This window comes from Rhinichthys klamathensis, unplaced genomic scaffold (assembly GCF_029890125.1).
Source record: "Rhinichthys klamathensis goyatoka isolate OS25496 unplaced genomic scaffold, OSU_Roscu_1.1 h1tg000352l_1, whole genome shotgun sequence".
In the NCBI taxonomy this organism is placed as follows: Eukaryota; Metazoa; Chordata; class Actinopteri; order Cypriniformes; family Leuciscidae; genus Rhinichthys; species Rhinichthys klamathensis.
The window spans coordinates 559,139-577,607 of record NW_026606863.1 but is presented as its reverse complement, the minus strand read 5'-3'; the positions used below and the strand labels follow the sequence as shown (position 1 = coordinate 577,607).

Here is an 18,469-nt window from a genome sequence, read left to right as displayed (position 1 = left end):
TAGTGACACGAGAGCATTCCAGATTATCGTTCCCTGTCAAGTGATAAAAATGAATGTAAACTAATTGATTTGGATGGTTAGCCTACTTTAGTTAATTAAAAGCTTAATAAAAGTAAAAAGCTACTATTATATTTAGATCCAGCAAAAGCATTTCGACTTCACGAGTGCATTTCTTTAGCCTACAAAAAAAAAAAAAAGAAACCGAACTTTTACGCAAGACTGTATTTCTCAAAATATTACAACTTTATTCTCAAAATATTACAACGTTATTCTCAAAATATTACAACTTTATTCTCAAAATATTACAACTTTATTCTCAAAATATTACAACTTTATTCTCAAAATATTACTTCTTTATTCTGGAAATATTTCGACTTTAATCTCGAAATATTTCGACTATAATCTCGAAATATTTCGACTTTTAAAGGGGTGGTATAATGCCCTTTTAAAAGAAAACGCACCGTTTTGTGTCTGTTCCTTTAAATGCAAATGAGCTGCTGCTCCCGGCACAGGGGGCGGAGCTTCAAGAGTTCGTGTCCTTTTACCTCACACACACATGCACTGAACATTTCTAAAACTTTTAGCCTTTTATGTTCAAACCGGAGTCAGATGATGTCAACTGAGTCAATGATGGAGAGACTCAAGAATTAAAGGATAACTCCGGCGCAAAATGAACCTTTGGTCTAATCACACATTGTTACCTAGTCAACCGTTATCTGAGATTTGTTTTCATGACTATCGAATGTAAATAGTTTTATCTCTAAAAACAGTTTAGCCTATAAAGCTAGTATAACGCTAGTATATTGGGCATAGAGTAATGACAAATAAAAATCGCTTGTTAATACCACTAACAAGGCTCAAAATAGCCCCACACGCGTAATGAGGGTCCCTACCTTCAAACCGAAGCATTGAGAACTTTGTAAGTGTACAGACAGTTTAATAAGAAGATATTTAATACATACAGTCAACTTCGCGTATACAGGCAGGAGCCATCTTTGAAAAACAGTCTCTACCAGTCGATCTACGAACGCCGATCCAAGCCTGCTGTTCGCACACACCTTATCACAACTTATAGCTCGTTCACATCTCACCAGCGCACTTGGATCGGCGTTCGTAGATCGACTGGTAAAGGCTGTATTTCAAAGATGGATTCTGCCTGTATACGCGAAGTTGACTGTATGTTTAAAATATCTTCTTATTAAACTGTCTGGACACTGACAAAGTTCTCAATGCTTCGGTTTGAAGGTAGGGACCCTGATTATGCTACCGTGTTAGTGTGGGGCTATTTTGAGCCTTGTTAGTGGTATTAACAAGCGATTTTTATTTGTCATTACTCTATGCCCAATATACTAGCGTTATACTAGCTTTATAGGCTAAACTGTTTTTAGAGATAAAACTATTTACATTCGATAATCATGAAAACAAATCTCAGATAACGGTTGACTAGGTAACAATGTGTAATTAGACCAAAGGTTCATTTTGCGCCGGAGTTCTCCTTTAAGTGACAACATGTAGAATGCGACAGGACATTTCTGAATGGTTAGTTGATGAATTTATGAAGCTGATGTGGAGTTATCTTCTAGTCATTGATTAGCATATTCTGTTTTGATAATCTATAAATCGTGTTCAGGGGGCGGGGTTTATGTAAATTCTAGGGTTGGTGATGTCACTAACCCGGGAGGAATGTCCTGTAGTTCCTACCAGACATTTTTTTATAGTCCTTAATATGCAATTTCTTTAAAAGCAAATATCTCCCTTTGCTTTGAACTTTGAGCATTGTAACTTTGCAGATGTTGTTTATGCTCAAACAGCAACATTACACACTAACTAAAGTTAGAAAAGTGAAATCATAATCAACCACCCATTTAATCTTGAAATGCTAAAAAAATATATATTTTTAGGATTTTTTTACGTTGAGGTTTAGGGCTTCCATACATATCAAACAATATGAAGGTAAAAACAAATAAACTATAGGTGCTGTGAAATATTAAATAACACCGCCATCTACTGGTCAATCATATCTCTACAAGCATTTAGAACTGAAGTGAGAATATAATTCCAATTTGATTCCTAAATTTGAATGGATACATTTTGAATGCAGAATTGTAATTTGAAATTTGACTTTAAGTACATAATATTAAAATGGAATGAAGTTCAAAGAAATGCAACTTGTGTCAGAATGAATTACTGTAATATGCACACAACATTTGGGCCATTTCCAGGAATGTTTGAAATTCCACCTTTAGATATCTGTATTTATTTTATTTTATAAATATGTTTAACTAATATACATACATTTTATAGACCGTGCATACATTTCCATCATCATTTCTCAATGACACAAAAAATCTTCAAAGTGGAGCAAAACAACATGAAGTGCGTTTACCAGATGGAAACCTTGAACAAAACACATACGAATGATCTGAATATTTTAGTTCCCTCTGTTGTATGATTGTGTTTAACATATTTAATTCCTCTTTCTGTCATCTCATTTAGATTGTGGCCAATTCAATTTAAGTTCACACTTCTAAATTTAAAGGAAGACAGTTTTTAATTATGATTTTTTTTCCTCAATCCTGCTACGCAGCATGACTCCAATTTGAACAATAATGCCAGAATAGTTGCCTAGTCCTCCCAGGGCAGATCCACACTGCCATGAACTGATCACTAACCACAAGTGCCATCCTGGTTCAGGCCCTCTTCTGCCTCAAGACCGTCTGTGAAGCACTGGAGTGGCTTATTGAGGAGGAGGAGGAGGAGGAGGAGGCGGAAGAGGAGGAAGAGGGTGATGAGGAAGAGGAGGGTGAGGAAGATGAGGAGGAGGAAGATGAGGAGGAAGGAGGAGGAAGAGGAGGAAGAAGAGGAGGGTGATGAGGAAGAGGAGGAGGAAGAAGAGGAGGAGGAAGAGGAGGGTGAGGAGGAAGAGGAGGAGGAAGATGAGGAGGAAGAGGAGGAAGATGAGGAGGAGGAGGAAGAGGAGGAAGAAGAGGAGGAGGGTGATGAGGAAGAGGAGGAGGAGGAAGAAGAGGAGGAGGAAGAGGAGGGTGAGGAGGAAGATGAGGAGGAGGAGGAAGAAGAGGAGGAAGAGGAGGGTGAGGAGGAAGATGAGGAGGAGGAGGAAGATGAGGAGGAGGAGGAAGAGGAGGAAGAAGAGGAGGAGGGTGATGAGGAAGAGGAGGAGGAAGAAGAGGAGGAGGGTGAGGAAGAGGAGGAAGATGAGGAGGAAGATGAGGAGGAGGAGGGTGAGGAGGAAGAGGAGGAACAGGAAGAAGAGGAGGAAGAAGAGGAGGAGGAGGAAGAGGAGGAACAGGAAGAGGAGGAGGAGGAAGAGGAGGAACAGGAAGAGGAGGAGGAAGATGAGGAGGAACAGGAAGAGGAGGAGGAAGAGGAGGGTGAGGAGGAACAGGAAGAAGAGGAGGAAGAAGAGGAGGAAGAGGAGGAGGAAGACATGTCAACATTAGCTTATATTTCACCTAAAATGAAAATTAGTTAAATTTTAAGTCTATTTTTACACATCAGATATTCCACACATTATTATATTATCTTGTGTATTATGTTATATTATGTTATATTGACTTATATATTAAAATCAAAGTTTAGATTAAAATCATAATCTGAGACACATATGAAACACGAAAGCATGCATTTCATTCCCCATTATAAGTGCATCACATGACCCTAATGTGATTATTACTGCACTGTTGATTGATTGACTTGACCTCTGACATCTGGGCCGAGTTGCATGTCACTGGCTTATATTGCTGCCATGCTGAAGGAGAACCCACGCTACACCAGCAATAACTCACAAACACAGTCCCAAGTCGAGACACAGAGGGTTCTCACGGCTTGAGGCGAAACCAGACGGGTAAAAGATATAAGCCCTTCCGACCAGAGATTTAATCAGCCGTACTGAGGTTACAGTAAAACACCAGTCCCACGAGCCGGTCTGAATATTAATTAGCTTCGCTTGATTTTGGCAAACTCACAAGAAAGAAAATGAAAACAAAGATGCAGAGAGTAAAGGTTTAGAACAATTTTAGTAAAATTTTTACACAAAAAAAGGGCCAACTGTGATACACTACATTTCTTCCATCACAAACAGGACTTATTCAGTGCTGATATAGACTAAACCTATTAAAAAATCATTTACATATTTGAAATTAAGCTGAAATAAAATATTCTGTGAAATAAAATTTAATATTTGATTTATTATATTAAAATAAAAATATATAATCAAACTATTAGATGAAAACCTTGAACTTAAACTAATTGAAATAAAATAATTTTAAGATCTACCTAGAACTATAACTGAAATAAAAATAAAAGATAAATAGAAATATAAAAAGATAATTAAAAAAATGACTCAAACTTCAAATTAAATAAAAGCTTGCTCAAAATATTAATACATATAATTAATACTAAAATTAATTAATAATAAATACTAAAATAACACTTCACAGAAACATTTTCTCTCTCTCTCTGCCTAAGAAAAAGAATTCACTTTCAATTGTCAACACCAAAAAATAAGGTGGATAAAATGTATGTTTTGTATGCTAATTGCTGTCATGAATGTTTGCTGATGACGCAGTCATCTACACAAGTGCAAAAAGTGTTCAAGAGGCTTCTGACCTCCGCTCTGATCCCTGTAAATGAATGGCTTTTTAAATCCTGTCTGCTACTCAATACTAAAAAAACAGTTTGTATGATGTTCACCAGGGGCGTCACTAGGATTTTCATTTTAGGGGGGCTAAGCCACCAATATGATTTTTAAACAAATTATAAAAAAAGGTAACACTTTAGTTTAGGATCTAAAGATCACTATTAACCATTTTCATTACGATGCAAAGGCACGGTTTTATAATAACTGTGGTCCCAAAAGTGAGGCAGGGCAAATAGGGGGGTTCGGGGTCTCCCCGAGAAAATTTTGATTTCTCTGATCTACATATGTGCATTTTAAGATGTTCTGAAGGCCAAAAAACTTGGATAGTGGGCAGCTGACAATTTTTCTCTCCTCATCAGCAGCATCACTTTTTTTCTCTTTGTTTTTCTCTTGCCCTGTCTCTTCCCCTCCTAAAGCTGAGCTTTGACTGATATAGGCTTTTCATTTTTGTCTGTCAGTGAAGAAAGTAAACATAGGGTCAACTGATAGGTTGATTTTGCCTATGAATCATTTTCTCAGACGCGTTTATTTACTGAAAGCTACTAAAGGTAATTAAGTTTATTAAATGCATTCACAATATGTAGGCTACACATTTATTATTGATCTTATGCCTAATACAGGGCCGTAGACAGGGCTTTATAATCACAGAGGTCCTAAATTTGAGATTGGTAGGGGGTTCAAATTTTTTATTTCTGATTTGTGCATTTCAAGACGTTTGAAGACCAAAAAAAAAGGATAAGAAATAGCTTTAAAACCATGTCAGTGGGCAGATTATTTGTCAATACCTCCTCTCTTCTCATCTCAATCACTCTTCCTTTTTTTCTCAGTCTCTTCCTCCCTTTCTCTTCCCCTCCTAAAGCTGAGCTTTTTTAATTTACTAAAGGCTACAATTTGTATTATATTCTCAATATGTACACATTCATTATTAATCTTGTGCCTAACATGATGAAAACGGCTTTGTTAATGTTTCTTGTAAACTAATTATTACATTACATGAGTTACATGAGTGTATCTATTTTCAGTTCAAAATGGCGAAATTAGACAAAACTATATTAGTTTGCCTGATTATTTTTTGTCATTCGTTTAACATTTATGACCTAAAAAAAGTAAAATATGAAATGTTAAGTTTAGCTACTTACATCTTATCTCGCACTTGACCGTACGCGTCGAGTCCATAGACTGTAAAAAATGGTCGTGTCGCACTCGCACTGTTAAAATTCGCGCTCAGCAGCGTCTGTGAACATAAAGCCCGCCTACTTTGATTTGATTGGTCGTCTCTGACATTGACGAGCAGTGACAGACCAATGAGGCTCAGATGAACACACAAATGAACACACACACCCTGTCCTCTGTTTCTGACGTGCTCTCTGCACGGCGCAGCTGTGGATTGAGAACGTGCTGAATCTGATTATAACAAGACTGAAGCGAACACGAATTTGTGTAGCCTACATTAATCTCACATTTTTAGGGGGGCTTGGCAGAAGTTTAGGGGGGCTGAAGCCCCCCTAAAAAGGGCCTAGTGACGCCCCTGATGTTCACTAAACAGTCCCGCGACATAAAACAATCTGGTGTATTTTTAGGAGGAGAAGAATTAGACATCGTCTCGGAATTTAAGTACCTTGGTGTGACCCTTGATTCCACATTAAGTTAAAAAAAATTATCGAGTATAATTTAAGTATTAAAAATATCGAGTAGCCTACAGTACAATTTAATTCACGAAATTTTAAACAAATTCGTCAATTTATACCATTTGGGGCTGCCAAAGTGTTTTTACATTCTATGATTTGATCACATATTGAATATTGTTGTACAAGTTGGACATTGACCGGTATGAATACACTCAAATCAATAAAATGACTCTATAAAAATGCCTTGATAAAAACAATAGTGATGATTATGGCTTGCAGCTTATGAAAAGCTTTTCACAATATTCTAATTTTGAATTTGGGGTTTTCATAAGCTGTAAGCCATAATCATCAAAACTATAACAAATAAAGGCTTGAAATATCTCACTTTGCATGTAATGAGTCTATATAATATATTAGTTTCAGCTTTTAAGTTGAATTACTGAACTTTTGCACCATATTCTAATATCTTTTCGAGTTTCACCTGTAAGCGCAGATGCTGAACGTGCTGGGAAGAGAAAGAAGAAGCACAAGCATCCCGTGGGAAGCGTGAGCACAGGGTTAAAGGTACAGTAATGCACGTCAACACAGCGTCATTGGGTCCGTCCTACCTCGTTCTCTCCCTCCCTTCCTCCAGCTTTCACTGTTCGCTGCACAGCATCATACGCCTTCCTTCCAGCTGAATGCGGTTCACGCACGAGGAACTGCTGCATGCTTTCGTTTCCTCTGCCATTCTCGTTTCCTTCCCCTAAATCCCAGCGCTGCTCTCGCAAGCTCGTTCTCTCGCCTACAGGGGTTTAAACTCGAGAAGGAGGAGCTGAAGACCGATGGAGAACGAGTCTCTCTCTCCTCTGCCGACTCTCAGCCCGGCCGTGCCGCCGTTCGTGATGCTGGGTTTGACAGTGGCGTACACAGTCTTCTACACACTGCTCTTTGCGTTCGTGTACGCGCAGCTGTGGCTGGTGCTGAGATACAGACACAAACGCTTCAGCTACCAGACTGTGTTTCTGTTCTTGTGTCTGCTGTGGGCGGCTCTGCGTGCGCTTCTCTTCTCCTTTTATTTCAGAAACTGTGTGACCGCAAACACACTCGGACCCTTCTCTTTCTGGCTGCTCTACTGTTTCCCCGTGTGCCTGCAGTTCTTCACGCTCAGCCTCATGAATCTGTACTTCGCACAGGTGAGTTACACACTACCGTCCTTTGAACCTTGCCATTGTGGCAATGGTAAAATCTGCTTTTAAGACTGCAGGTCACATGTAAGTTTATGAGAGTGGATTACACTCACAAAAAAAAAAGGATTTTTGCACAGCTTCTGTTGCTTACATATTTTCATACTGTTTCTGATTTCTGATTATGCATAATTCATTCTAAAGAGAAATTATCTGCTGATTAACTTACACTGAAACAACTTTCCTTTTTTGCTACACGTCAATCATTCTTATTTATCCAACCACCTCCAGTGTAGTTTTAGAGAGCTGTGCAACGATTAATCGCGACCAAAATTAAAGTTTGTGTTTACATAATATATGTGAGTTTAGTGTATAATTATTTTGTGTATATAAATACACAAACATGCATGTATATATTTAACCCTTGTGTTCTGTTCGATTTCTGTGTACTCCCCTTATGGACCGGGTCAAATTGACCCTAATTGGATTCAATACAATTCCTCAAAAATCACACTATGAAAAACAACAAAGATTTAGATACAAACTGTAAACTTTTAATATCAACATTTGTCATTACAAAAACATTATATCTGAAAATATGATTTATGAAAATGTTTTTAAAACATTTTTTAAAACAGTTTTGTTTTGACAAAGTTGGAAAATAAACAGTATACTGATTTTTTTTTGCATATATATATATATATATATATATATTTTTTTTTTACATTTTATGCTTTGAACATCGTAACTGAACAAAAAAAAATTGCTGTATAATGAAAATTTTTCATTTTCCTAAGTTAACTTTCCCTAGTTTCCTAAGACCTAGTTCCCTAGTTTCATTATTCACTCACTGGGAAGTGAGAAACCAAACATAACCAATACAGTTAACACTTTATTTTAAGGTGCTTGTAATAAGCAGTAATTAACAGTTAATAAGACACTTATAAGACCTTATAAGATGCATATAAGATGCATATAAGCATTAACTACTTCATATAAGGGTTAATTAAAGGTCCAGGCCCTGAAGAGATCAGGGAAACTACTCCCTCTTGGGAAGGTCAATTTTTAAGGGCCTGGGAGTTTGTGTTACCATTTATGTTTGTTTCGGCTGTTCTAAAAGTGCAATGTATTGATACTTGAGAAATTTATTATTTAATTTAATTGATTTATTATCATTAGTTAATGCTTATATGCATCTTATATGCATCTTATAAGGTCTTAAAAGTGTCTTATTAACTGTTAATTACTGCTTATTACAAGCACCTTAAAATAAAGTGTTACCAAAAGTTTTGGTTAAAAGCTAGGTATTTTAGATATTTTGAATATTGAAATGAGAGCTTATTTTACTATCTGTGTCTGACAAAGATTTTCATCTGTAATTTGCAAATAATTCTGAACACTGTAATTTTAGCTTTTTCAAGTGTGTTTGGTTAGGGTTAGAGCACTTTTAGATGCACTTGCACGTTAGAACTGGAGTTGAAGTGCCCTGACATACAGAAATAAAATAAATGTTTTTATTTTGTGCCTGTACAGTTGCTTTTGAATGGCTGCCTATGAGGGTCAAATTGACCCGCGAACATCACGAACGTAACAGTAATTTTGTTTGTATATGTCAAAACACATCAGCATGTTGAAACTTTGCATGCATGTTCATCATGATAAATGAGAAAAAGTCACAAAATATCAGAAAAAAAACAAAGGTTAACCAGTATTTCCAACAACTTGAAAATCGAAACGGGTCATATTGACCCGCAACATAACACAAGGGTTAAGAAAAATGTGTTATTTTTTATATAAAATATTTCTATTTATATATAATATAAAATCTATATATACAGTATTTACATGCAAATATTTCTAAAATATATACATGCATATGTGTGTGTGTATTAATATATATTAAATAATTATACACAGTACACACACTTCTTTTTTGGATGCGATTAATCGTTGCACAGCCCTAAGATGTGCTTTTGCAACCCTAAGATGTGCTTTTGCAACCCTGTATGTAATGCATTTGTCTGTTTTAATCGATTAATGGAATATGCATCACATTAAAAAGTGTAAGGAGGGTTAAAAACCACACTAGTCACTTAGAATTCAGTTTTACATGCATTATATAAACTCACAATTGATTTTGTTTGAATGATGTTGCAGTGTAGAATTATTCTTCCTGTTTTATTGTGATTAAAGCTGCATTTGCAAATGAATCATACAGTATGTGTGGGAGTGCAGCGTGAGAAAAAAGAGAAGTGAAATCATTCACTGCGGTCTGATGCATTTACACTACACTATAAAAAACCCGACAGTAAAAACCTGTGAATTATTTACACCATAGTACCAACTATTTTATATTTAACGCAACAATACATATTTTAAATGTTCAACGAGTTCAATGTCCACTTACTTATATACGGGTAAGTATATAGTATAACAGGTCAGGAAAATACTATCCTGTTGTCACTGGGTTTTTTTTACAGAGCATTTTTGGAATAAAAGAGCTTTTACTGTGTAGAATAAACTGGATTTTTTTAGTTTTGGGTCAAAAGTTGTAAGTAAACAAATATAATCTTATAAATAATTTCATTCACACCAATGTAATTTTAAGGGTCAGATCAGTTTGGAAAAGCTCCTTAAGGTAGCAACTGTACATTTTCTCTTTTTACAGTATATAATCACACACTTTAGTCCCTCAAACTGCCTAAATCAGATCTTATATGATAAGAACATGTTGACATGTCAATGTTTATAATGGAGGTGAGCAGTAAACCTGAAAACTTGCTTAACAATCTTGTTTATGTCAAGATCAAAGTGTGTGGTGACCTGAATGTTATGATCCTGAATGTGTCAATCTTGGCTTAAAAATGCTTTTTGCGTGTAATATTTACACTAACTTACTTATTTTCTGGGACAGGTCATTTTCAAGGCGAAGTCTAAATATTCACCAGAACTTCAGAAATACAGGTGAATATGGATCCATGCAATTATCATCTGAAACTTCGTTGTTTATCATTTTTAATGATATATATATCTTGTGTCGTCAGGCTGCCGCTGTACCTGCTCTTCTTGTGCATCAGCATCATCTTCTTGCTGGTGAACTTGACCTGCGCGCTGCTGGTGAAGATGACAAAGACCGACACCGAGACTGTAGTGCTGGTGCGCGTGGCCATCAATGACACTCTGTTTGTCCTGTGTGCCGTCTCACTCTCTCTGTGTCTCTACAAGATCGCCAAGATGTCTTTGGCCAACATCTACCTGGAGTCGAAGGTAATGAAACACAAATCACAAAACAGATGAAAGCTGTGATACGTTATATGTAAGGGATAATGTACATCCAGCCGGTTGTTATCTCAGAATAAACCCCGACAGGGTGATCAGGATCAGGGTCTTGCATCAGCCTGAAGGGGTTTATTCTGAGATAACAACCGGCTGGATGTACATTATCCCCATTGGCGCAAGTGTGTGTCCTCCCCCAGAAAAATGTTACTGGAGTAAATGCCATGTATTTCTGGTGCCTTTTAATTAAACAAGTAAAAACAGGGTTCTCAAGTCTCACACATTGGCCGTGGCCCGTGAGACACACGCAATTCAACCAGTTCACACGCTCACACGCCACACCATGTATTTCTCACGCTGAAAAGGCAATGCCAACCAAGTTGTCCTGCAAGCTTTATAAATAACGTTGTATACGAGGCACAGACACACAAAGTGAAGTTTCCTGCCGCCAGCGCGTATCTCTCGGCCAGATTGCGTTCGTTACTAGGCAACATACACACGGAAGTTGACGGAACATTCTCGGCCACCGTACGTTCGTTACTAGGCAACCAACAACATCGCGCGCACACACACGTCGTGATGGAGAAGATGGAAGAAAGCTTGTCTAACATTTTTAGGTTATGCGAGTATTAAATGAACATTCCATTTTGCAAACGTTATGAGAATGTTGCTTTTGAAAGTTCTCTGAACATTCTGAAACAAGAAGCAACATTTAAAAAATGTTTCCTAAAGTTCTGAGAACGTTCCGTTAGCTGGGGTGCAAGTTTTTGAATCCTAGAATCTCAGCACAAACGAATGATCCATTTCAACAGGCAAAAGCATTTTAATGGGCTAACCAGAAGGAAACTGTCTCTTAAAAAAAGATAGTATGGAAAAGCATTTACAGTGTATTTTCCATACATTATCTTGGTTTAATTTTCAGTCTTAAAAAGCATGTTGTCCTTGTGCCAATCTTTCCAAGTCCACTATATGTCAATCTAAAGAAGATGAATTGGACGGTTGGGCAGTTTTTAATCCTCCTTACACTTTTTGATGAGATGCATATTCCATTAATCAGTTAAAACAGACAGGGTTGCAAACGAACACTGTCAAACATCAAACCAGTTTAAAATGATTAATTTTCAATGTCATTCATTCTCTCAAACGTCATTGTACAAGTGTAATAACATTATTTAATATTTTAAACTGAGTTTATATTCATTTATTTAAACCCCCATGGAGTGAAATAGATAATTAAGTCAATGTGAATCCCTGTTAAAAAAAAACCCTGTATATTTTATCCATTGTAAAATGAATTTAATGGTGTTTCGTACCAGAATTGAGTCTGAACGTCTCGTCTGTCCAGGGATCATCTGTGTGTCAGGTGACTGCAATCGGAGTGACGGTGATCCTGCTGTACTCGTCTCGCGCGTGCTACAACCTAGTGGTGCTGGCACTGACAAAAATCAAGAGCATCAACTCATTCGACTACGACTGGTACAACGTATCAGACCAAGTACGTGCCAAATACCCATAACAGAAAGGTAAAAAATGTTCCAGGTTCAATGCAAATCAAACTCTAGTGACTCTAGATATTTGTATCAACTTTGTATCACAGAAAAAAGCACAAAAATTGTGGTTACAATAATGATACAACGTTCAAGAGGGTCTTTAGTACTTTTGTTTTCATGATGATATATTAACCCTATTCTGTATCGTGTTTGATACACACATTTCTAAACCCTCTAATTGATCAACATGATCAAGCTTTGCTGTCGCACACAATCTCCTCCAGTGCTTCAGTCTCTGATTGATAGTTAAGACTGTTTTATCAAGTAAAGGTATTTTAGTATAATTGTACAAACGTCCTCCTTCAGCTCGAGCTTCACGAGTCTTTCTGTGTCAAATCTGATTTTTATCAAGAATAACTTTGATATTTTTAGTAATATTTAAACTGGACTGAAGCAGCTTCAGTTTACTTGATTATCCATACATCAGAGTATCGAATATGTTCATTATAGGTTTAATTATTGCATTATATTTTTTAAAACTACAGAGCCTTGATCATGAAACTATGGAAGCTTGTTTCCGCCACAGAATGAAAAATAAAAAAGGTAATTGCAACTTTTTATCTCACTTTTTAATTGCGAGATATAAAGTCAGAATTGCGTGATATAAAGTCAGAATTGCGAGATATAAAGTCAGAATTGCGAGATATAAAGTCAGAATTGCGTGATATAAAGTCAGAATTGCGAGATATAAAGTCAGAATTGCGAAATATAAAGTCAGAATTGCGTGATATAAAGTCAGAATTGTGTGATATAAAGTCAGAATTGCGTGATATAAAGTCAGAGAATTGCGTGATAAAGTCAGAATTGCGAGATAAAGTCAGAATTGCGTGATATAAAGTCTGAATTGATTGATATAAAGTCGAAATTGTGTGTTGTAAAGTCAGAATTGTGAGATATAAACTATTCTGAGGGGAAGAAGTTAGTCTTTTTTTTCCTTAGAATTGGCCTGATAACTCGCAATTGCGAGTTTATATCTCACAATTCTGAGAAAAGATGTCAGAATTTCGAGATATAAACTCGCAATTATGTGTTATAAAGTCAGAATTGCGAGATGTAAACTCGCAATTGTGAGATAAAAAGTCTCAATTCTGTCTTTTTTTCTCGGAATTGCGACTTTATTTCTCAGAATTGCGACTTTATATCTCGCAATTGCGACTTTATTTCTCACAATTCTGACTTCATATCTCGCAAAAAGTCGCAATTATTTATTTATTTATTTATATTCAGTGGCGGAAACAAGCTTCCATATCTTACTGAGACATATTATTGGCAGATATATTGATGAATGATATTTTTGCTCAGTTTTGGCCTCTGACTGAGGCATTAAAGCCTGATGTATCAAATATGAATACACATATGCAAACTTTTTATCTTAAAGTTCAATAAACTGTTCAATTTACAAATTTTCTGAGTATTATTTCACATGCCAGGCTTTACAGGGTTAATGTGTCTCGATGAATTTGGCAATATTGCTGATTTATTTTATTCTACAGGCAGATCTGAAGTCGACATTGGGCGATGCTGGTTACGTGGTTTTTGGGGTGATCCTGTTTGTTTGGGAGCTGCTGCCCACATCCCTGGTGGTCTACTTTTTCCGAGTCCGTAAGCCAACTCAGGATCGGGTACGAGATTTATTTATTTTTTAAATGAGACTGTACATCACAGGAATAAATGACATGTTCATGTCTCATCTCTCCGGTTGGTAGAGTGCAGCGGTGATCCCTGGGCACAAGTTCTCATCTAGAGCTTATTTCTTTGACAACCCGCGCCGTTATGACAGCGATGATGACCTCGCATGGAGTATCATCCCACAAAACATTCAAGCCAGGTATGTCAGTCAAGTTTGGTTAAAATCACTTAAAATCAAGTCATAATATTCACTTTCCAACTGTACATTCCTGGTCTTATTGTCAATGATTCATCTGTATAAGAGCAAACATCTGAAATTGCACACTTTGAATTTCAATTGAAAGTTGTGTTTCTCTAATTTAGACTGATGTTAGACAACATCATACATTTAATGAATTAACCCACTGGTGCTCTTCAGTCACATTTGAACAAAAAAATTAACGTTTTGATTTTTTTTTAAATTGTAACTTCATTGGAATGGTATAAAACTTGGTGACTTCTGTGGCACTGGCTATGTAAACGCACAAAAAACATGATTAGAAAAGGGCTAAATGGTCTTAAAAAATAGTTACACTTGTGCTCTTAGTTGTCAAAAATGATCGCCATAAGAAATTAATGGGAAATTAATGGGGGGGGGGGGAAGCATCATGTACCATCCATGATGCAGAAAACAGAAATTAAGGTGTTAACCTCTGAAACTCTGATAAATAATTTCTTATTATTTTTGTAACAAAATGTTTTATTAGGTTGAAGTTATGCATTCTCTGTGTTCAGGTTTGACTGTTATAATAATGCAAAAACTGACACTATACATCAACATTTCAAACAAAAACAGTAGTCCGTTAATGTCTAAATAAATATCCAAATGAAAAAAAAACAATAAGAGTAAGTAAATATATGTCTGAAAACACTGTTCTCAGCAGCTAGGGTATACACAGCCCTGTGGTCACATCATGGTATTACAGATGATTTTCATTATTTCCTTACAGCAGATGACACCAATCTGCTTGAATTTTAAAGTCTCCCTGTAGTCAATAATTGTAGTCCTTAAAACTCATCTTTGACCACCAAAATTACATATTTAAAAGACATGTAAAATGTCTTCATGCCTTAAAATATCTTGAATGTAACTCGACACCCTTTCCTCATTTAGTATACGCGGTTCTATGAATATGCAAATGAGCCCCGCCTCCACTCACTCACTCAGCTCAGAGATCCACTGGTTGACGATCACACGTTGATCTGATTGGTTACAAGGTCGTTTGTGACGTCAGAAACACCAGTGATTTCAAACCGTGTTTTTGAGACTGTCTTTGGTTCACTGCAGTTTTAAGCAGAAAATACTCAGCAATGCTGTCGACTTATGAATTTACACATAATTTGTCTTAAAGGTGCCATGTGGAATGTCTGCCAAAAAATAAAATTCATATTCCGCATATTCCATACCAGATGGGGGCAGTATACCTCCAGAAAGTTGGCCTACTCTAGTCTGTTTTTTAGTTTCGGTTTGTTAATCTTCTAAAAACCGTCAAATCGTCCGCTTTGTCCCGCCAAAGCCTATTTTGATCGGTGAGTGATGTAGAATAGAATGACTGCTGCGCTTGACAGGGCGCATAACGAGCAGAGAGAGAGAGAGAGCGCCCCGGCCGCGCGCGCGCACTCTCACGTCTTCAAACAACACGAGCGCAGTCCTCCTGCTCTCTCTCTCTCCCTCGTGCATATTAATCAAATCAATTGACACGATAGTAAGGCCGCAGTTCATTTGGATATTTTAAGAGATTAGAGACTCAATGAACAACATCTCAACACTAAATTATAAATGCCGGTCTCATATAGACGCGATTGACATCAGGTTCAAGTACGCCCACAAGCCGTGCGAGTTATTCGTGTACTGCAGTTTGGCTGGTGGTTATGTATGTTGCCCGCATACCGCCTCCCATGGCCGAAACTGGTATTACGACACCAGTCGGGCCGGCGCTAGTAATTTAGCATGCTAATTTAGGTTTATATCTCGGCAGCACTATAACTTGTCAATTTTTTAATGACATCATTGCACTTATTTCTTCTCATTCTTTTGATGTGTGTAGCTCATTTTTTGGATAATTTTACCTCAATTTTTACATAGGGCACCTTTAAACCACATTTAAAACATCACATAGACACATAAACAACATTAAAAGCTTGATTTTCACCACAGGGGGACTTTAAAGTTATGCTCTATTTTTGGCATACTGCATAAATTAAAGGGAAAAAAAAGGTCTAATCTTACACAGAAATAAATAAATGGTGCATAATTTAGAGGTGAATATTATTTATAGTACCATGAAATCTCCTAATATCGCAAAATATTAAAGAATAATATTATTGAATAAAATATAGCACATTTATTTCTTTGAGGTTACACTTTTGGCCGTGAGGAGTGTGACCCCTAAATGAGGAGCATTTGACCAGAACAGTTTAATTCATTGCCTATTGCTCTTCATTCACAGTGTTACGCCGGACAGCTATGATTGGAGCTCCAGGAACAACAGTTTCACCGCATTCGTCGAAGGCAAAGAGTCTCATCTAGTACCAGAGGAGTAAAATCCCTACTAGAACTTTCTCAATGAGGAGTTTGATTATTTTGCACATTCCCCATCACTGTGGCATCAGTCATGGGTAATAGTACATACCACAGATTCTTTTTTTTTTTTTTTACCTATATTTATTAGGGTATCTCAATATAATACCACAGCTGGGATCTGGAAGCAAAACTACCAATCATTTTCTCTATAAAGAATTAGATTCTTATCAATAATGTGCCGTTTTCAAGAGAGTCCTCGTCTGAGTAAAGCGCTGCTTTATGTTTCCGTAGAAGTAAATATGATTTCAAAAACTCTACCCATAATTCTGAGAGATCAATTAGAGAAGTCCCAGTTACAATGGAAACACTTCCACCCACTCCCATGATGCATTGCAAAGTAATTATTCGAGTCGGCCTCTCTACATTCCACATACTAATACTTATACATTTAAATATTTATATTGTACTAAATATATATTTTTTTAAAATATTTAAAATATTTTAATTTAAATATAAACCTAAAATGTCTTATAATCAGTGACTGTAAGTCAATAGTTTTATATTGTACAGTTGTTTTTGCTTTGATTATTTGCAATGCCTTATGTGAAATGTAGTTCATAGAGAAAATGAATGGGAAAAATACTTCCACAATCAATGCTGGCCAAAAAATATTAGCGTTCTATTTTACACAGTCAATTATATACAGAAGAATATATAAATTAATATATTATGTATACTAGATAAGTATACTAACCTTTTGTTGCTCTTTTCGTATTGCTGCTCTATAAACAAAATCAGCATCTTCATTTCAGTTCTATTCAGATCTGGGTCACAAACCTGTTTAATAAAACTTGGCCTGAACTGTGAAACTATATTGACACTCTCCCGTGGAAAAAAATCTATTTTTTTGGAGATAAACATTTTTTTATAGACAACTGCATTAACAGAATGATAATTTTATGAAGACAATAAAAAAGTATTTATTTTGAAATGTTCAGAATTAGTGGTTGGATTGTTGTCCATTGTTTTTATAAATGCATTTTTAGTGTTTGATTGTACAGTTTGTATATCTTTGTTAGCTTTTGCACTCGTGTCACTTTGTAAGAATTTGTCCGACTTTGTTTTCTACATTAATAAAAGAGAAATTATCAAAATTACTTGTCTAGAGATTCAGTGACTGGATCGGATTACCTGCATTATTTCAACAAAAATGAAATAACAAAGACTAATTTTATAGGTTATAACATAAACCCTTAAAATATATTATCAAGTGAACATATATATTGCTGACTAAACAGTTATTGTAAACAATGGTTGATCTTGCTAATAATATACTCATTCATATCTTCTTTTTTATTTTTTTTTACAATCTATGCTTTGTAACTCGTCCATTATAAAAGAGTGTTGTTTTGTCAAATGCCTCCATTCATTCAGACGTACAACAGAGCGCTTGGCCTCATGACTGTAAGAGTTGGCATATGTCTCTCTGGACAAAGAAAGCTTCATATAAAAGCTAAATAAATATTATACAATCTGGGCCACTAATTTGAATGTATTATCGATGTTGTAATTGATCATTTACTCACCTTTTCCTAAACTTTCTTTCTTCCGTGGAGCATAAACGGACAAAATAATGTTCATGCTGCTCTTTTCTATGAACTGAAAGGACAAAAAAGCATCACAAATGTTCAGTTTGTCTAAGTATTCACATTTCTAATTTATATTTCAACATGTTTTATGACAGGCTAACTTACGTCAGTATGGTTAATACACTTATTTAGCAACGTTCTGCACTTAAAAAGACTACAAAATTCACGTTTGAGGTATGCCAGTCAGTCAGTGTGTAATTTATGTTATTATAAAATGCCTTCTGTTTCTCAGAAGCGGAAGTCGTCATAATTGGGTTAACATCTATGGCATAAAATATATATTTTTTGTGTTGCCCATTTGCTCAAATAGCAAAATAAAGCTCCACAATATTGTTTCACAACTTTAAA

General features: G+C 36.1%; 1 protein-coding gene across 1 annotated transcript; it reads left to right on the top strand.

Moving 5' to 3' along the window:
- The first annotated feature begins 6,901 nt into the window (after positions 1-6,901).
- Positions 6,902-16,733, top strand: gpr137ba (G protein-coupled receptor 137Ba). The gene is made up of 7 exons (XM_056232637.1): positions 6,902-7,463; positions 10,369-10,418; positions 10,499-10,721; positions 12,076-12,225; positions 13,774-13,902; positions 13,987-14,108; positions 16,399-16,733. The coding sequence occupies exons 1-7, from the start codon at positions 7,113-7,115 to the stop codon at positions 16,490-16,492; spliced, it is 1,119 nt and encodes a 372-aa protein (XP_056088612.1). The 5' UTR covers positions 6,902-7,112; the 3' UTR covers positions 16,493-16,733.
- The last annotated feature ends 1,736 nt before the right edge of the window (positions 16,734-18,469 follow it).

Excerpts from the sequence above, each read along its gene's own strand:
- gpr137ba (XM_056232637.1), top strand. The coding sequence starts at position 7,113 with ATGGAGAACGAGTCTCTCTCTCCTCTGCCGACTCTCAGCCCGGCCGTG. Across the intron at positions 10,419-10,498 it reads CCAGAACTTCAGAAATACAG|GCTGCCGCTGTACCTGCTCT; the intron begins GTGAATATGGAT and ends TTGTGTCGTCAG. Across the intron at positions 10,722-12,075 it reads ACATCTACCTGGAGTCGAAG|GGATCATCTGTGTGTCAGGT; the intron begins GTAATGAAACAC and ends TCGTCTGTCCAG.